This window comes from Lynx rufus, unplaced genomic scaffold, assembly GCF_022079265.1.
Source record: "Lynx rufus isolate CCGP_SWC_20201006 ecotype Redwood Valley unplaced genomic scaffold, mLynRuf1.p SCAF_1, whole genome shotgun sequence".
Lineage (NCBI taxonomy): Eukaryota > Metazoa > Chordata > Mammalia > Carnivora > Felidae > Lynx > Lynx rufus.
Genome location: NW_025814823.1, coordinates 176932775 through 176948825, shown reverse-complemented (window position 1 = coordinate 176948825; position 16051 = coordinate 176932775). Strand labels below are relative to the sequence as shown.

The window sequence follows — 16051 nt, the reverse complement described above, 5'->3', positions numbered from 1 at the left end:
ATCTGACACTCAATAAATGTTAGCTGTTACTGTGTCATAATTTTCATTGTAACTGCACAGTAAATGCAAGTTATCGGGAGCACAAATTAATTTCAGCTCAGCCCCTGCCGCGGGCTTCTGTGACATAACCATAATGACCACGTGTTCCAGAGTGTCTCAGCTCTGTCCCTGTGTTGCGAGAAAGCTGAGCTCTGGGCCCCCGTGACCCCAGCCTCTAACACAGCTGCCTCCGCTGGATTCCAGGAAAACTGTCAGCCCTTGATCTTTTCTGATGGCCAGCATGGGATCCATCCATCAGAACGTTGTTGATGTGTCTTGGGGCAGACTCGGAGGAAGGTTCCACCCACGCAGCCTTCCCATGCACCAAGGATGAGCTCCCCTTTGGCCCTTGCTCCAGCACCAAAAGTGCGTCCTGGAAAAACCAGGACAAGGAAGGCCACGGGATGAGTCCCTTGCCCTTTTTGCCTTAGCTGCCAAGGAATGTGCAGCGGATTCGGATCCACACAAACATGATTTGCTCACCGAGTGGCTTCAGTGCTCTGAGCCTGCTTCCTCCTCTGTAAAAAGGGAGAACAGAGAACCCTCGGGGTTCTGCCTCCTCCTGGTCCTGTGAACGGGGCAGTTCCCTCCTCTCTCCCTGCCGCAGTTTCCTCTCCTGCAAGATGGGAATTGTGTTACTAACCACGCTGTTTGATTGTGAGGAGGGTCGCTCACAGGGCACAGCCTGGTGCCCACTACCCGGGAGGCGCTTTGTCACCGGGAACTGAAAAATGTCGCTTTTGTGGGTGAAGACCCGCTAGGTCTGGAAATTGAGGGTTTGATAGGCGGAGTTCACTGGAAAGTAGAGCCCTCCTGTAGCAATTTAAAAACCCAGCTTTGTGGTTTGATTGCAACCTGGATTTTCTGTTCCTGAGTGAGTTGCGGGGAGGAGTGTAGGCAAACACCCTTCAGCTCCCTGGAAGAAGAGGTCTTTTCACACACACACCGCCCCCCCACCCCCCAGCTCAGTGTGTGCCCTTTTTACGAGGTGCACCTGACTGCCTGTGATGGCATGGTGCAGGGCCTGCCAGGGCATGCCCTGAGGGAGCAGTGCCCACGAGCCTGGCCAGGGCCTTCCCTCTCCCCACTGCCCTGGGAGACTGTGCCAACACTGTACCATCAAGACAGCCAGCTCCACCCAGGGGCCCCTGCAGCCCAAGCACAGGTCTTGGTGCTAAGGGAGGGTGGCTTAGTCTGTGGGATTCTGGGCGTGGTTAAGGGAACGGGTTGGGGGGTGAGGTGTGAAATTCAAACCCTGGGAGGGGTTCTGGCCAGAGGCTGCTACCCTGGCCCAAGGATGCTCCCCTAGCCCCTGCTCCTGTTTGCATGCCTCCTGTGACAGGGATCTTTCTCGCTCCCAGAGCCACCGTCTCCACCTTTGTGGATCACTTTTGCTTTGCTATTCAAGTACGGTGCTCAGAGTCAAAGCGCCTTCTCCTCGAATGGTCTAATCAGCATGCACTGGAGCAGCAAGCCCCTCCTTTGTCCTGAGGCTACACTTCTGTTAATGCATCCCTATTTTGTTTGTTTCTCCCCACACATATCACTATTGATCACACCAGAGTCCAGGGCTACTATCAAGTAATTCTCATTCCTTCACAACTCTTTCCTACCCCTTCCTCCCTTCCTTCCCTCCTTCTTCCCTTTCTTCTCCCAGTGCAGGGCAATGCATTTCTGCGGCCAGTTTATTCAAAGGTGTATTGAGCATCTGCTTATAGCCAGTCCTGTTCTGAGCACTGAAGATGTATAAATGAATACTACCGGGGTCCTGCCCACAGGTGGCTTCCCATTTGCCAGTGGAGTGGATGTAAGGCTAACAGCTACGGCACCTGCCCTAAGGGTATAATTGAAGGACAGAACAAAGTGCAGAGGTACCTCGGAGGGGTGAGCAGCTACCATATGTGCACAAATATAAGGCAACCCAAATAAAGGTCAACGGCAACCTCTATTCCCCCAATGAGAAGATGCACCATAAAGCTGAATAGTCTAACCTTTAAAGGGTGGAGTTGAAATAGATATCTACTTGCAATGTTTAGTTTTTTAGTGTGACCTACGTATTTTGAATAACTGTTACATGAAATATTAATTTGGAAAGACTGCCTTTGTCCACTCTCAAATTTCAAGAAACTATTTGGTTCAAATTCTTTGTGTGTGGCTTTGATGTCAGTGTCCCCATCATCTGGTGTGTGTGTGGTGGGCGGGGGGGGGGGGCTGTGGGTGCTTTTTTAGTTTTCCACAGCACATCTCATTCACAGGGATCAAGATGCTAAAACACAGCCCTTTTAGATACACACGTCACTGGCCACTGGCCACTGTGTCCCCTCCGCGGGTACCATCTGCATAACATTAGGGCAGCTGAGGCTTCATTTGCTGCAGGTAAGCATTTGTGGTCTACACAACACAGCCTCCTAGTTGGATGCTCTGAAAGTACCTTTAAAAGGTCTGTTGACACTAATCTCCCTGGCAGTCACCCTTTGTGACCTTCCCTTTGTAGTCCCAAAGTCCCATTCACACTGCATTGCTTTACGTGAGTAACATTTCCTTGACTCCTTTTATAATAAGGCTGACCTCTATATGCATCCCAAACCCACATGGATTGAGGGTGTTTTGAACTAATGTACCTTTCCCAAACAGGACTTGTGTTTAGAAATTAACTGAGAGAGCACCTATAATATGAGAAACTAGCAACTTGAATACAAGGCAACCTTATGTCCAGATATATAGGAGTCAGGGTGGGTGGGGTACGGAGAAGCTTCCCAGAGGCGGAGGCTTTGAGCTAACTTGAAGAATGAGAACCCTCTGGGATGGGTCAGGAACCCTAGGCAGAAGGCACTGGAGAAACAGAGCCAGGGGGCTCTCCCCTGGATACCCCCATTTCATTCACATAGCTCCAGGCCACCTTTGCCCCTTGCCAGCTGGGAGACTTTGGGCACCTCTCTTCTGTTCCCTGAGCCTCAATTTCCCTATCTGTGAGGTGGGGTAATAATACATATTTCATAAAGGATACTAGAGCATGGAAAGTAGAGCTGGAGGGAGGGGGGGTGGGGAGACAACCTGGTTTAGTATTGGGTTTTCTTGGGTAAGTCATTGCACCTCCTGAGCCTCAGTGTTCCAATCTGCAAAATGGAGCCCAGTGAGGGCAGGAACTAGCAGGCTTCACTTCCCATTGAGTTTGGTCTGGGTTCTTGCATAGGAGAGCTGCTCAGAAAATACCTGTGGGGATGAATGAATGAATGAATGAATGAGGAATGCCTGTCACTCCCTCTGCCAAGAACACTCTCCCCAGCTCTTCCCATGGCTGATTCCTTGCTGTTTCATCTAATGGAACAGGCATGCCACTAGGTTCTCCCTAAGCCCCTCAAACAAAGTTACAATGTCACAGTTATCTTATTTCCCTGCTGACTCTGATCATAATATTGTGTGATCTAAATTGCTTGTTATTTCTGTTTTCACCATTTGCATGCCTTGTCTGTATCTACAGTGCCCAGCACAGCGCCTGGCATATACTTAATACGTGTTCTACTATGTTCCCTCCTCCCAACCTTTGGATACTGCCTAGGTTTCTCTTATTCGTAGGTCCGTGATCCTACCCCCACCGCGGCCACCCCGACTGGGTTATCTTTACACTGCCTTAAGCGACCTCCACTGCCTGCCTGTACTTCTCCACCCCGGAACCCCGCATTAGTGCACCGCCAGGGTGAGCTTGGCTCCCTATGGCCCAGCGCATGGAAGAGGCCTGGCATACACTAGGCCTTTTCTAAGTGTTGGAATAAACGAGCGACAGGCCAGCACGATGACGGGCCTGGCACCCCGAAGGCACCCGGCTGCCAGCGCGTCTTCCCGCCCAGGGCGCGGGAGCCGCGCGAGCGGGAGGCTCGGCGGTTCTGCTCCCGCCGCCCGGTCCAAACTTTCAAAAGATGCGGCGGCGGCGGCCCCGCCCCTCCCTGCTTGGTTGGAGGCGGCGGGAGGCGGAGGCGGAGCCGGCGGGCTCGGGCCGGTTGGCTCCGCCTCCTCCCCCTGCCACCGCCTCCCTTCAGGCGCCCGCCCCAGCTGCAGCCCGCCGGCTCGCCGGTGCAGCCGCGATGCCCCGGAGCCCGACCCCGGCCCGGGTGCCCGGCCCACCGCGTTATTAGCCTCCGTGCGCCCCGAGCGCGCCGCCGCCGACGCAGCGCCCCGACGCAGCGATGGGCAACACGGTGCACCGGACCCTGCCAGGTACGCCGGGGAGCCCTGCCCGGGAGGCGGGCGCTGGGGTTCTCTTCTCCCTAGGGTACCCGCTGGGTGACTTCCGGAGAGCCACCCCACCCCTCGGAGCCCTCGGCGCGCAGCGGGCTGGAGTCTCCGGTGCCTCCTGCACCCCGGCTAGCGCGCGCCCCTCGGCGGGGTTCTGCGCTCCGGGAGGACGGGTACCGCGTCCTGGTTACCTTGGGGACCCCAGTCCTCGATCGCCCTGCTTGGCCAGAGGCGCGAAGGGGCCGCTGGGGCGATGCCGCGCGCCCCCTCGCCTTTGTTTCAGCCCGAGGGCGCTGAGGAGGGAGCCCGGGGCGCCTTGGGGGGTGACTGGAGTAGGGCTCCCCAGGGCTTCCGACGGCCAGAAGCCAGCCCTTGTGCCGAGACTGCAGCTGCTGAAAGTGGGGGGCGCTTGCAGGGGTACCCCAATTTCCAGCCGCCAGCGCCCCCGCGGCACATGCTGCCTTGGTTTGGCCACGTTCCCACGCGCACCCCGGCTGCGCCCCCCTCTGGTGTCCGCTCAGCTGGGGGCTCTCTAGTCCCTCAGAGTCACCGCTGCAAAGCGCATCGCCCCCTAGTTAACATCACCATAGAATCTCCGGGCCAGAGTAAGGAGATGGGGGGGCGGGGTGGGGGGGGGTGGGAGGGTGGGAGATGGGGAGCAGAGGGGGCCTTACTAGAGAATACCTGGTAATTTGGGAAGCAGATCACTGTGCCAGGGGGCTCTGTGTCCAGCGCTTTGCATACCCCAGCTCGGCATACAAAGTAGCTTTTCATTATAAAGATATTTATCCCAAATTTACAAATAAAGAAATTGAGGCTCAGAAGAGGAGAAATGACTCACCCAAGGTCATACCGCTAAGAGGGGGTAATCTGGATTGAACCCGTTCTGCTTGCCCGGCCATCCCCCTACCCCAAGTCTTTAGAAAAAGCCCTTATTTTGGCTTAAGGCTGGGCATTGGTAGCATCCTTTAGGCACAAAGTGAGAGATGTGTGTATTTTTAAAGTACAAAGGCCCAGCTCAGTGGGGTAGCAAATCATCTGGCTGTGGGGCAAATTTAGTGTGAGGTTTTAGGAGCAGAGACATGTCACTGGTTTGTGCTCTAACACTCCCATATAGCCCCCCTTTCTAGGCTTTATATCAAAAAATAATTGTTTCCTCCCTGGAGGGGATTGAAATGGGTGATGCTGTGCTCGGGATTCCCAAGGTTGCTTTATGGAAGAAGAGCCAACTCCTACTTTCTAAGCTTCTGGGCAGCGTGAGGGCCATTGTGCTCAAAACCCCCAAGATTTTCAGCCAGGTGAAGTCACCAGCAGGGGGTCGTCAGCTAGCCAGAGGCAGAGGTGGGATTTGAACCCAGGTCCACTTACTGGAGGGTGGCCTCGATCTCCTATGAGCAGGGATGTTGGCTGGATGGGGATGGGAGAGCCCACCCACCTAGTCCGGAGGTACCCAGGGATGCCGACAAAGGTGGCAGCAGATATTCTCCTGGCCACAAAGACACCTGGCTGCATCATGGGCCCCTTTGTAGGATTTCTTAATAAAAAATACTGATGCTGTTCTAGTCACATAAAAACAAAAAAAAAAAACATTGTGCCACCTGTGGGTCAGCTTTAGGGTGGGTGAAGGGACAGACACAGCCAGGCAGGCTAAAAATAGCTTGAGATTTATATATTCTCCATCCCACTGGGCTCTTGCTGTGTGGACTGGGCCATCCTGGGCAAGGAGCTGGGGGGTTAAGGTTATTACCTGCTGCAGTAGCTAAGTGTGAAAAATTAAAACTCCCCACGGGGCTGAAGCTTGCACTGAGTTGGAGGAAGGGGAGCGAACTGGAATTCCTAGTTGCTGGCGCTGAGAATACGAAGGGCCATTAATCGTTTTCCAACCTGTTCTGTAATTAGTCTCTCACATACACCGGGCCATTCTTTACAACTCTGTGATCAGTACATGCCGCTCCCCACACTTGGAATAGCCTTTCTTGTCTAGTCCATCTCTTACAATTCAGCTTACTTGTCACCGTATCCAGGAAGCCTTCCTTGAACACCCACACCCAATCCCACCCTTCGCTAGGCTACCTAGATACCTTCTTAAGTCTCTGCTTGTCCATCTGACCACGTTGCATTGCCGTCGCCCCTCTCCACAACTTGCCTTGAGGCTGCCTGAGGACAGAAACCATGTCTTGATTATCTTGGATCCCTGGTTGCCCAACCCAGAGCCTAGTGGCTGGCAGGGGCTCAAAAACCGGTGGTAGAGCTCACATGTTGCCTGCATCCTAGGCTGAAAGAATGCTTGGCTCAGTCCTGCCCTGTAGAAATCCTGGTGCTTTCGTTCTCAGGAAAAGGACACATGCGTGGGGTTCCTTCTATGGGACTTGAAATAGAGAGCTGGCATTTGCTAAGCACCTGGATTCCATGCCAGGCTTCCTGCATATGTGGCTTCATTTACATGCCAAGCATGCTCCTCCTTAAGGCTCCTGCACTTGCTGATCCTTCTGCCTGGAACATTCTTCCCCCAGACCTCCACATGGTTTCCCCCTTGCTTCTTGTAGGTCCCTGCTCCCATGTGGGTCCTGGCGTTGCCCCTGCCCCCGGCACGCCCCACTTACTTTCCCCCACTCTGTGTTTCTACACAGCATGATCACCATGTGCCGCACTGTGTGTGTAGTTAGCTGTTTCATCATCTGTCTCCCCAGGGAGGATTTTGTGTGTTTTATGTACCGCTGTATATTCAGCACCTGGAGCAGTGGCTAGTGCATAGCTGTCCGGTAAGTATCTGTTGAATGAATCGATGAATTTAATTCTTGCAACAGCCCTGCAAGGTAGAGATCATCATCTCCATCTACAGATAAGGAAACTAAGGCTCAGGGAGATAAAATGACTCACCCCAGTTCACATGGCTCATCCAGTTGGTAGAACCAGGACTGGAATCCAGGTTTATTTAGCTCCAAAGGGCTGCATCCTTCCTCTGACATGCAGTATCCCCCCAACCCATGGTTCGGACATCGGTTGGGGCCCCCCGAGTAATTATGGTATGTTATTGTGTGCAGTGATGACAAGCCAAAGAAAGGGAAGGTCCTTTATGATCGCTGTAGGGAAGCCCCTTGATAATCTTCACAAAGGGCACATTCAGAGGAATGCCCTATAAATAGAACGGTCCAGGAGTCAGCAAGGGAATTCACATTTGCTAAGTTCCTACTGTGTGCGTTACCCGTTGCAGTTCAGTACTGCAAAGTAAGATGCCATTCGTCTCCATTTTATAGATGAGGAGACTGAGGCACAGAGAGGTTACCAACACTCGATGCAACTCACACAGTTAGGCAGTGGCAAAGCTGGGGTTAGAAGACCCAGGTCTGTCTTATTCCTAATACCCCCTGGCCCTTTTCTCTGGATTCCGTTTCCCTTAATCTGGGTTTTGTAAAGAAAAATAATAAGAGTATAAACAAGTGGGGTTAGGGGAGACTAGAATTCCGGGGCAGGGGGCTCTTCCCCCTTCTTCTACCAGTTCATTGCAACCCCTCCCTCAGCTCGCCTCTGGAGCTCACTCATAGTTCTGGTTGGAGAAGAGACTGAATTCAAACTTCCAGTTGGGTTTAATCATTAAGTTGGTCTGTGCTTGACCAAGTCAATGGACCTTTTTAGTGTTAGTTCAATAGTTAGGCATCCTAGAGCTTGGAGTGAAGGACGTGTGTTGACCTTGTTCTGTGCCAAACTCTGAGTCAGGGCCTTTACCCACATTATCCATCTTAAACCCTTGTAACAACCCTTTAGAGGGGCTATAGTTACCCCATTTTACAGGGAGGCAACATCTCTCCATGTGCCCAAGCTGGAGGGACTCTGGGGTCTGCCCTGCTCTGCATTTTCCGGAGTGTGCACCTTCACTGATTCAGCTGACATCTTTTAGCCACCTGTCACGTCCCAGGCCCTGGGGTTTCAGCTTGAATGGGATGGACAGCCCCTGGAGGTCCCCATCGAGCTGGCCTCTAGTGGAAGAGGATATAGGATGCACTAACATAATAGGACAAGTAGCTGGTTGTCTCGATGGAGAGCACAAGCTGTTGCTACCCTGTGCCTCAGAGGGGGAGGGGTGGTGCCCAGTGCCCCCAAATGAGGCCTGGCCACCAGACCAAGTGCTCTGTCTACTGGGGGTCATGTCTGACCAGCTTTAAAAATAGAACAGAATAAAAAATAACACATCAAGTGCATTGAGGTAGTAAGGAGTGTTTTTGCTTCATGAACTTTGTTTCAGTTGTGTGTGCGTGCGTGTGTGCGTGTGTGTGTGTGTGTGTGTGTGTGTGTGTGTGTGTTGGGCTCCGTGGGCTGCAGTGATTAAGAGTTGTGATGAGACCATTCACTGGTCTACAGCAGTGGGAGGTCTGGTGCTGGGTCTAGAACACAGATCTCGGAGTCAGGATGCCTGGTTTCAAATCTAAGCTCAGCCATTTCTTAGGGGAGTGACTTCAGGCAAGGGCTCTCTCTGTGCCTCAGTTTCCTCACTGCGATACGGGGACGACGGGGGTAGCTCCCTCGTAATTGGCGGCGGTGATAATTAAATGGAATAGGGCAGGTAGTCTTGGCACAATGCCTGGGGCTTTTGCTATCATGGTTATTGTTGCCCTTCACTTCCTGCCTTGAAAGCTCTGTCCCAGGTGACCACCAGCCTTGAATCCAGGGGCCCGATTGGGAGGCGTCCCTTTCATGCGTACTGACAGCAGCAATTCCTAAGCGTTCTTCAGCTCTGTCCAGGACACCAGATTTCTGACGAGAAGAATCTTCTTGGCAGGTTGCATTTTGCCATTTTCGTTTGTTCACCAGACCTCCAGGCTGGGCTCTGTGCTGAGCCTGGGGTCACAGTCTGGATTGAGGGACTCGAGGTCTAGTGGGAAAGACCAACAAGGATGGAGCAGTTATAGTAAGTGGGGGAGGGGGACCCTGGGGGCTGTGATAGCCCGGAACAGGAGGCAGGAAGGCTTCCTGGAGGAGGTGCTGTCCAGTGAGACCAGAAAGCAGAGAAGTTAGTCAAGGGAAGGAAAGCTGTTTAAGACAGAGGCCCGAGTGGAGGGAGAGCAGGGCATATGGGGAGAACTGTGGCATTCTGGGGATCCCAGTGCAAGCTGGGGTGGTATGTGGAGTCAGGGGCGGGCAGAGGCCATGTGAGAGGAGGGGATGGTTTCTTGCAGGCCAGCCCGCAGTCAGGAGGCTTAGATTTCTTAGCTGCCACGCTCCCTGCCGGGATGATGTGCCGAGTTTGCCAGCAGGGGCATAGCATTTTCACTGGGCTTGGCTGGAAGGACTGTTTAATCTTCCCTGCAGACAAGAAGGGTCAGCTCTGCCCTCTTTTGGACCAAAGCGTTTTCTGTATTTAGTGGTGCTCTATGAGGGCTTAAAATAGAAGCCCAGAAGCCAGGGCTGTGCTTCAAGCAGAGAGGGGAAAGGAAGGAGGCCTGGGTGCAGCCCTGTAGGTAGTAAGCGCTCACCTGGGCTATAGTAGAGCGGTCAGATCTTCAGCATGCTTGCCCCATACCGGGCCCTTTATCTATTTCATTCCTATTTCAGCTGTCAGGACCTGCCTTCCAGAAGTAGTTTCCCATTTCACAGATGAGGAAACTGAGCTCAGAGGAGAAACGAGACCTGCCTTGGGACAGGCAGCCAGGAAGTTGGCAGAGTGGAATTTGACCGCAGGCCTGCCCAGTTCCAAAGTTCCTTCTCCTCCATCACCAAGGGGCACTGCTCCCCGGGGCATCTTGGGGCTGCTGCCCTTTGTCCTCATCCTGAGCCCCACCCCTCTCAAGCTGTCCTTCCCATGGACAGAATGAAGCTGCCCATGGAAAAGGTCCATCCCCCTCACCTCTCCCTCCCTCCCTCCCTCCAGGCCTGGAGACTCAAAAGCTGACCTCTGGGAATCCTGCCCTGGAGGGGGGGAATCTGAGCTCTGCACCCTTTCCCCCAGGCTTAGGCTCCTGATATTTCTGCCTGGTAAAAACTGGCCTGCAGTCGGCCACTCCCACCTGCCATCGGCAGGGGTCACGGTGCACCCACACCCTCTCCCCTGAGTCCGGCTATTCACAGGCCCTTCCCGCCCAGAGGCAGCCCCACCAATCAGTCAGCAAGGGCACGGGGCTAGGGCGAGAACCCTTCGTCGTCCGGCACCCAGGCTTTCCTGCAGGTGAGGAGCAAGCATCCGGTCTCCCTGCTGTGCTGTCATCCACCCACAGCAGAGTTGGTAACAGCACAGGCTGTGGTCCTGGTCCCACGTCCTCCTCTTAATCGTAGCCCCAGGCATGCAAAGCGTCTGGCAGATAGGAAGTGCTCACATGGGGTGCCTGTTAGGATTATGGGCTTCCTGGGGACACAAGCCCCTCCTCTATGCTGAGCCCTGTGCTCCTGAGGGAGACAGACTCAGAAGAACAATGACCGCTAACTTGTATCACACAGCCCGTCTGTGCCAGACAGAGTTCTAAGTAGGTGCCTGCACTTGACCCTCCGAACAAGCCCCATGAGAGAGCTATTACTGTTAGTCCCTTACAACTGCTGAGGGAACAAAGAGGACAGAGAGGGAAATAACTTGCCCAAGGGCACACAGCAAGGGTAGTCCGACAGGATTCCTGCTAGAAGGAGAGGATGTTTGTGCGGGAAGGGTGACTGCTGAGTCAGGGTGGGGGGGTCAGGGGGGAGGCGGTTCACATTTGCACTAGAAGCCTTCATAGTATTGAGCAGAAATCTGTAAGCATTTAGAAATCCCGCAGGTCGGTTTTTAGTGCGTTCACCTGCTTCTGTAGCTGTCTGTCTCACGTCCTGCCTCTAGGCGTGGCAGGGTGGGGACAGTCTCCAGGTGGCCTGTGGGTTTACTGAGACGATCCCAGCTGATATTCCCTGACGTCTGTTGTGTAGATCTCCAACCCCCTTTCAAAGCCGGTCAGGGGACAGGTGATGTCCTGAGGGCTTTCTAGACAACAAAGCAAGGGCCAGGTCATCTCGGGGAGAGCAAAGAATCCCCGGCAACATAGCCTGAGGTCAGAGAGCAGACCTGATGGGAAACGGTACTGTGGATCAAATGTAGACATGACCAGTGTGTGGACATCATGTGGAGGCAGGTATCAGCTGAGTCAAAGGAAGAACTTTCTAACTGTGGAAGCGGTCTGCAGGTGGAATGAGAGCAGTAAGGAACAAGTGCCCTTTCCTGGAGTGGCACTGGTGTTTAGCCCAGCTGAGACTTGAGATAGACATTGTAGAAGCAACTGAGCATCACACGGATCCAGGATGAATTGTTCATGAAGGTGCCCTTTGACCTTGGGGTCTTATGGGGTGTGCTATCCACTGTTCATCTGCTGAACGCCTGCAGGCCCCTTCACAATCTTTCATTTCGATAATCCTCCTGACAGTTCTGTGGCTTGGAAGGTCTTGGGCCCATTTTATAGCTCAGGAAGTAAGGCACAGACAGATGAAGCCACCTGCCCTCGCCTGGGTCTGTTCCCCACCCCTAGTCTCCCAGCCTCAGCATTTTTGCAGACTCAGTGACAGATATTTCTGAGCGGGGTTTGGGACAGTCGTCCTTGGACATCAGTCCCAGCTCACCCTTGTTTCTTTTTCTCTCTGCATTCTTACTACTGGGACTCATCTGGCCTCTTGCCTCACCTCTGGGCGGTGGGGAGAAAGTTCTTTTATGAGTAAGCCATTTGGGGAAATGGGTGAGTGGGGGTATCTGGGGCAGGATTGGCACTTGGCAGGATGCCCACAGCTATTAACAAGTGTATTCTGTTTATGCCTTCAACATTACACATTGTTTACATTACAGTTATATCCCTTGGGCATGTGTTTTCTTTCCTTTTCCCCCCAAGGATGATGGATTTAAGAGCTGGGTGGGCACATGCATACCCTGTATCTCCAAAGCTGGGTCTGCCTGGTAACTTTCCACTCCACCCAAGAGCTTCCCTTCCCCTCAAGGTTTGGGGGCAATTCAAGGTCAGGAGATGGGACAGCGGAATTTCCCTGACTCTGAGGATGGCCCAGACCTTCATCCCTGCAGAGAAGTCCCCCAGGGACTCTGTTCCTAGGACCGGAGGGAGCTTGGAACCTACTTCCTATTTGGCAGATAGGGACACCGGGACCAGAGTGCAGGGTCACACAGCAATTACAGATGAGGTCTTTGACTGGAATCCCAAGAGAGGTGATGGAAAGAGCACGGTTTTGGAGGCAGTCTTGAGTTCAAATAGTTCTACTGTATCTAACCCGTGTCACCCTGGGCAAGTCATTTCCCTCTCTGAGCCTCCACTTTCTCGTCTCTAAGATGGGGATAATGATGCTACCTCCTTTGTGGTCAGGCAATGAGATACAGATAGGGAACTGCGTGGGAAGTCTGAGCCCAACACAAGACAAGGACTCCAGAAGTCCCCCTGAAGGCAAAGGGGTCTGCGCTCCTGAAATTGATGGGGTTGAGGGGGCCGGGGTGGGGAGGAACAGTAGGACCATTAGTCCTGTTCCTCTCAGGTCCCCGTGATAGATCACTGAAGCACCCACTGGTTGGCTAGAGAAGCAGTTCTGCATAATGGTCAAGGGCATGCATGGATTTGGGCTTCCCATCTGAGTCGAATCCTGAGCCAGCTCTTTCCGGAGCCACACAGGCTTCCTCCGGCATCCTCAGTCCTCACTCACCTACTCCCATGAGCCCTCGGGGATTCGGAGGATGGTCAGCGTGATGGAGGAGGTGGAGGGAAAGGAGAAAGCTGGATCTTCAGAGAAGGAAGCAGGGTGGCAGAGGCACCCTCCAGAGTCACTTCTTGGCGAGCCTCAGAGTCCAACGTGGCAGGGAAGGAAACTTTAGCTGAGGACCCACACTGTGTGCGGGGCACCGTGTGGGAACCCTGTTCCTTCCCCGCAGGGACGACTTCTACGCTTTGCCTGAAGCAGCCATAGCCTCTTCTTCCTAGCTTTGTGGAGCCAGGCTAGTAGGGGTTCAAATGCTAACCCCACCACTTCCTGGCTGTGTGGCCTTGGGCAGCTCTCCCAACCTCCCCGAGCCTCCCTGCCTCACTGGCAATGGGTCTGGTAGCAGTTGCCTCACCCAGAAGGATCACAGGAGGTCTGGTGAATGTAGGCCAAGTTTCAGTCTCTGCATTGCCCCCTGGGAGGTCTGTCTCGCTCATCAGGTCCCACCCCCAGTTCCTTTTTGAGGCCTTGGGGACATTAGGCACTGGGGCTCCCTCCCTGCCCTGCTGTAATCAGTCACCCGCTTTCCTTTTTTAGATGCTGCTTATTGTTCATCTCAAGTTCCGCCAAACTGTGGCCTTTGAGCCGCTCAAAACAAGCTGATTGATGATATCCACCACCCCCCCCCCCATCCCTCCCTGAAACCGAGTCAGGGCATCACTACACTCCTTTCCCAGAAGGTGGCTTAAGCTGCTTGTACATAATCTAGCTTTTTTCTGGCATATCCAGAGGGAAGCAAGAGACCTTGGCGTGGAGTGAGGCATAAAACAGGAAAGATGCAGCCTTTGGAGTCAGGACCAGATTTGAAAACAGACCCTGCCCTCACAGGCTGGTGGCCCTCATAAGGATGTCCACCTCTCTGGGCCTCGGTTTCCTCCTCTGGAAGCCACCCGGCAGGAGGTGGTGAGGGGTGAATGGACCACCTGGCAAGCACGTTCACTGTGCCAGAGCTGGGCTCCCCGCCCCTCAGGGCCAGCAAACATTGCCCAGCGGTGGGGCTCACGAGGAACATTTCCTCAGCTCTAGGAGCCAGGACAGCACGGTTCAAGGAGGGTCTCCTCCTTCTCCAGCATCGCTTTGACCCTGAGAAGCAGGACCAGTGGATCTACTGTTCACAAAGTCAAGATGGGGCCCTACAGGTTAGTGAGCAGTCAGGCTTCTGGGCTCCACCCAGGCCAGAAGAGTGGCTGCCCTCAAGGCAGAGAAGGAGAAAGTTGGCAGACTCAGCCAGCTTATCAGCAGGCAGGTGCCAGGGGCTGCCTGGAGGAGAAGCAGGTGCCGAGGGGCAAGACTGTACCAGCAGTTGGCAGCAACATTTGAAACCTGGACTGTTTTCTTACTCCCGCCATGCTAGGTCATTCTGATAGGCAGGAAGAGAGACAGGGACAGTTGCCATGGGAAGAAACTGGGCTTGAAGAGGTGGATCTTGGGAGAGGTGGATCTTGGCAGAGGTGGATCCTTCAGGGTTCCTACCAGCTCCAAACACTTCAGTGGTCCCCTGAGGAATTTAACCCCCTCAGCACGGCCTTTAAGACCTTTTGTGATGCAGCCCCTGACTCCCTCCTCCAGCCTCCCTGCTCCCTTCTGCCCTATATTCCTTATAGTTCCTTAAGTGCATTCCATTCATTCTCACCTCCAGGCCTTTGCCTGTGCTATTCCCCCTGCATCAAACACACTTCCCCATCCCTACCCTCCTTCCAGCCATTTCTGCCTCAGTCTGCAGAGTGGCTCCTCTGAGAAGTGTCCCCATGGCCCCAGCCCTCCCTACCACCCACCCCGTGCTGTCCTGGTGTCTGCGTCCGTCCCCCTGCTGGTCTCTCAGTCACAGGGCAGGGCAGGGCAGGGCAGGGACTGCGGTTGCTTGTCAGTGCACGTGTCCCTGCAGCCAATGCAGGCCCTGGCATGGGGCGCATGCTCCATAAATGTCAGATGGAGGAAGTGATGTACTTGAGAAAGAATGAGGGCACATCCCCCACTCCGGGCCCTAACTGTGGGAGCTGGCACCTCTAAGGTCAGAGTCTCCTGGGGCAGTTTATCAAGAAGACACCCCAGCGCAGGGGCCCGGCAGAGGGTCAGAATGGACCAGGAAATCTTGACTCCACTGAGCACCCGAGGGGGAGTTGGGATGACCTCACCCCCTGGGAACTTGGCGCATCTGAGCCCACTTGAGCAAAGAGGGCTGCCACTTAGGCCTGGAAGGAGCAGGCTTTTCTCCCAACAAGCGGTGTCGCCTGACCTCTGGCCTCCCTCCCCTCCCCAGGCTCCTTGCAGCTGCTGACAGGAGTGTGGGACCTTCCTGGCTGCACTGGGGTGACCGAGTTTTGTTTGCAAAGAAGAGGGGAGGGAGTTTTGTTTGCAAAGAAGAGGGGAGGGGAGGAGCAGGGTGGCGGTTTCCCATGTGGGCTGGCCCCCTTCCATCCTGGGCGCTGGCCTCCCAGGCCGCTGAAACAGAGAACAAAGTCCCATTACGCTGGCGTCTGTCTCCTGGGCGCGTGTCACTGCTCCATTTGGCAGAGGTGAGGGGAGGTTGGTTGTTTTTTCTAGCCCACTTTCAAACCCACCAATGGCAAAGGTACTTCCTGTTGCCAAAGACGGATATTCTCATCCTGCCTTGGGTGGAGGAAAGCCTTGCCAAATACCAGCCTTGCCTTTTCCTCTCTAAAGCACACGTTAACACACACACACGCACCATGTTGCTTCTGACAGCCAACAGCGGTGGTTTACATTGTGGACTTGGGCAAATGTCACTGGAACCAGAAACTTCTTGCTGGAGGCACACAGTCTAAGGTTAGAGGTTATGTGCACCCAGGAAGCCTCTGAAATTGAATGCCAAATTGTGTGCATGGAGGGTGGGTATTTTGGGGGGGACAGAGGCCCATATAGCTTTCATCACCCTTAACAAGGGCCATGACCCCTGCTCCCGACGGTCACAAGGGACTGCCTTGGAGAAGGGGTGGGCTGTGGGAGGAAGGGCCCAAGCCTGGCCCTCGGATGCCACTGCCCAGCTTGGCGGCTTCGATTTCCTCCACTGGAAAATGAAGGTGGTAAAACCAGGGTTGTCCCACAGACTAAATCAAAT

General features: G+C 54.1%; 1 protein-coding gene across 1 annotated transcript in view; it reads left to right on the top strand.

Moving 5' to 3' along the window:
* Positions 1-4223: 4223 nt before the first annotated feature.
* NEURL1B (neuralized E3 ubiquitin protein ligase 1B) overlaps positions 4224-16051 on the top strand; it is a 34266-nt gene continuing 22438 nt past the window's right edge. Inside the window, 3 exon segments of the mRNA XM_047072908.1 lie at positions 4224-4254; positions 13993-14082; positions 14085-14111. Coding sequence (XP_046928864.1) covers positions 4224-4254; positions 13993-14082; positions 14085-14111 — 148 coding nt within the window.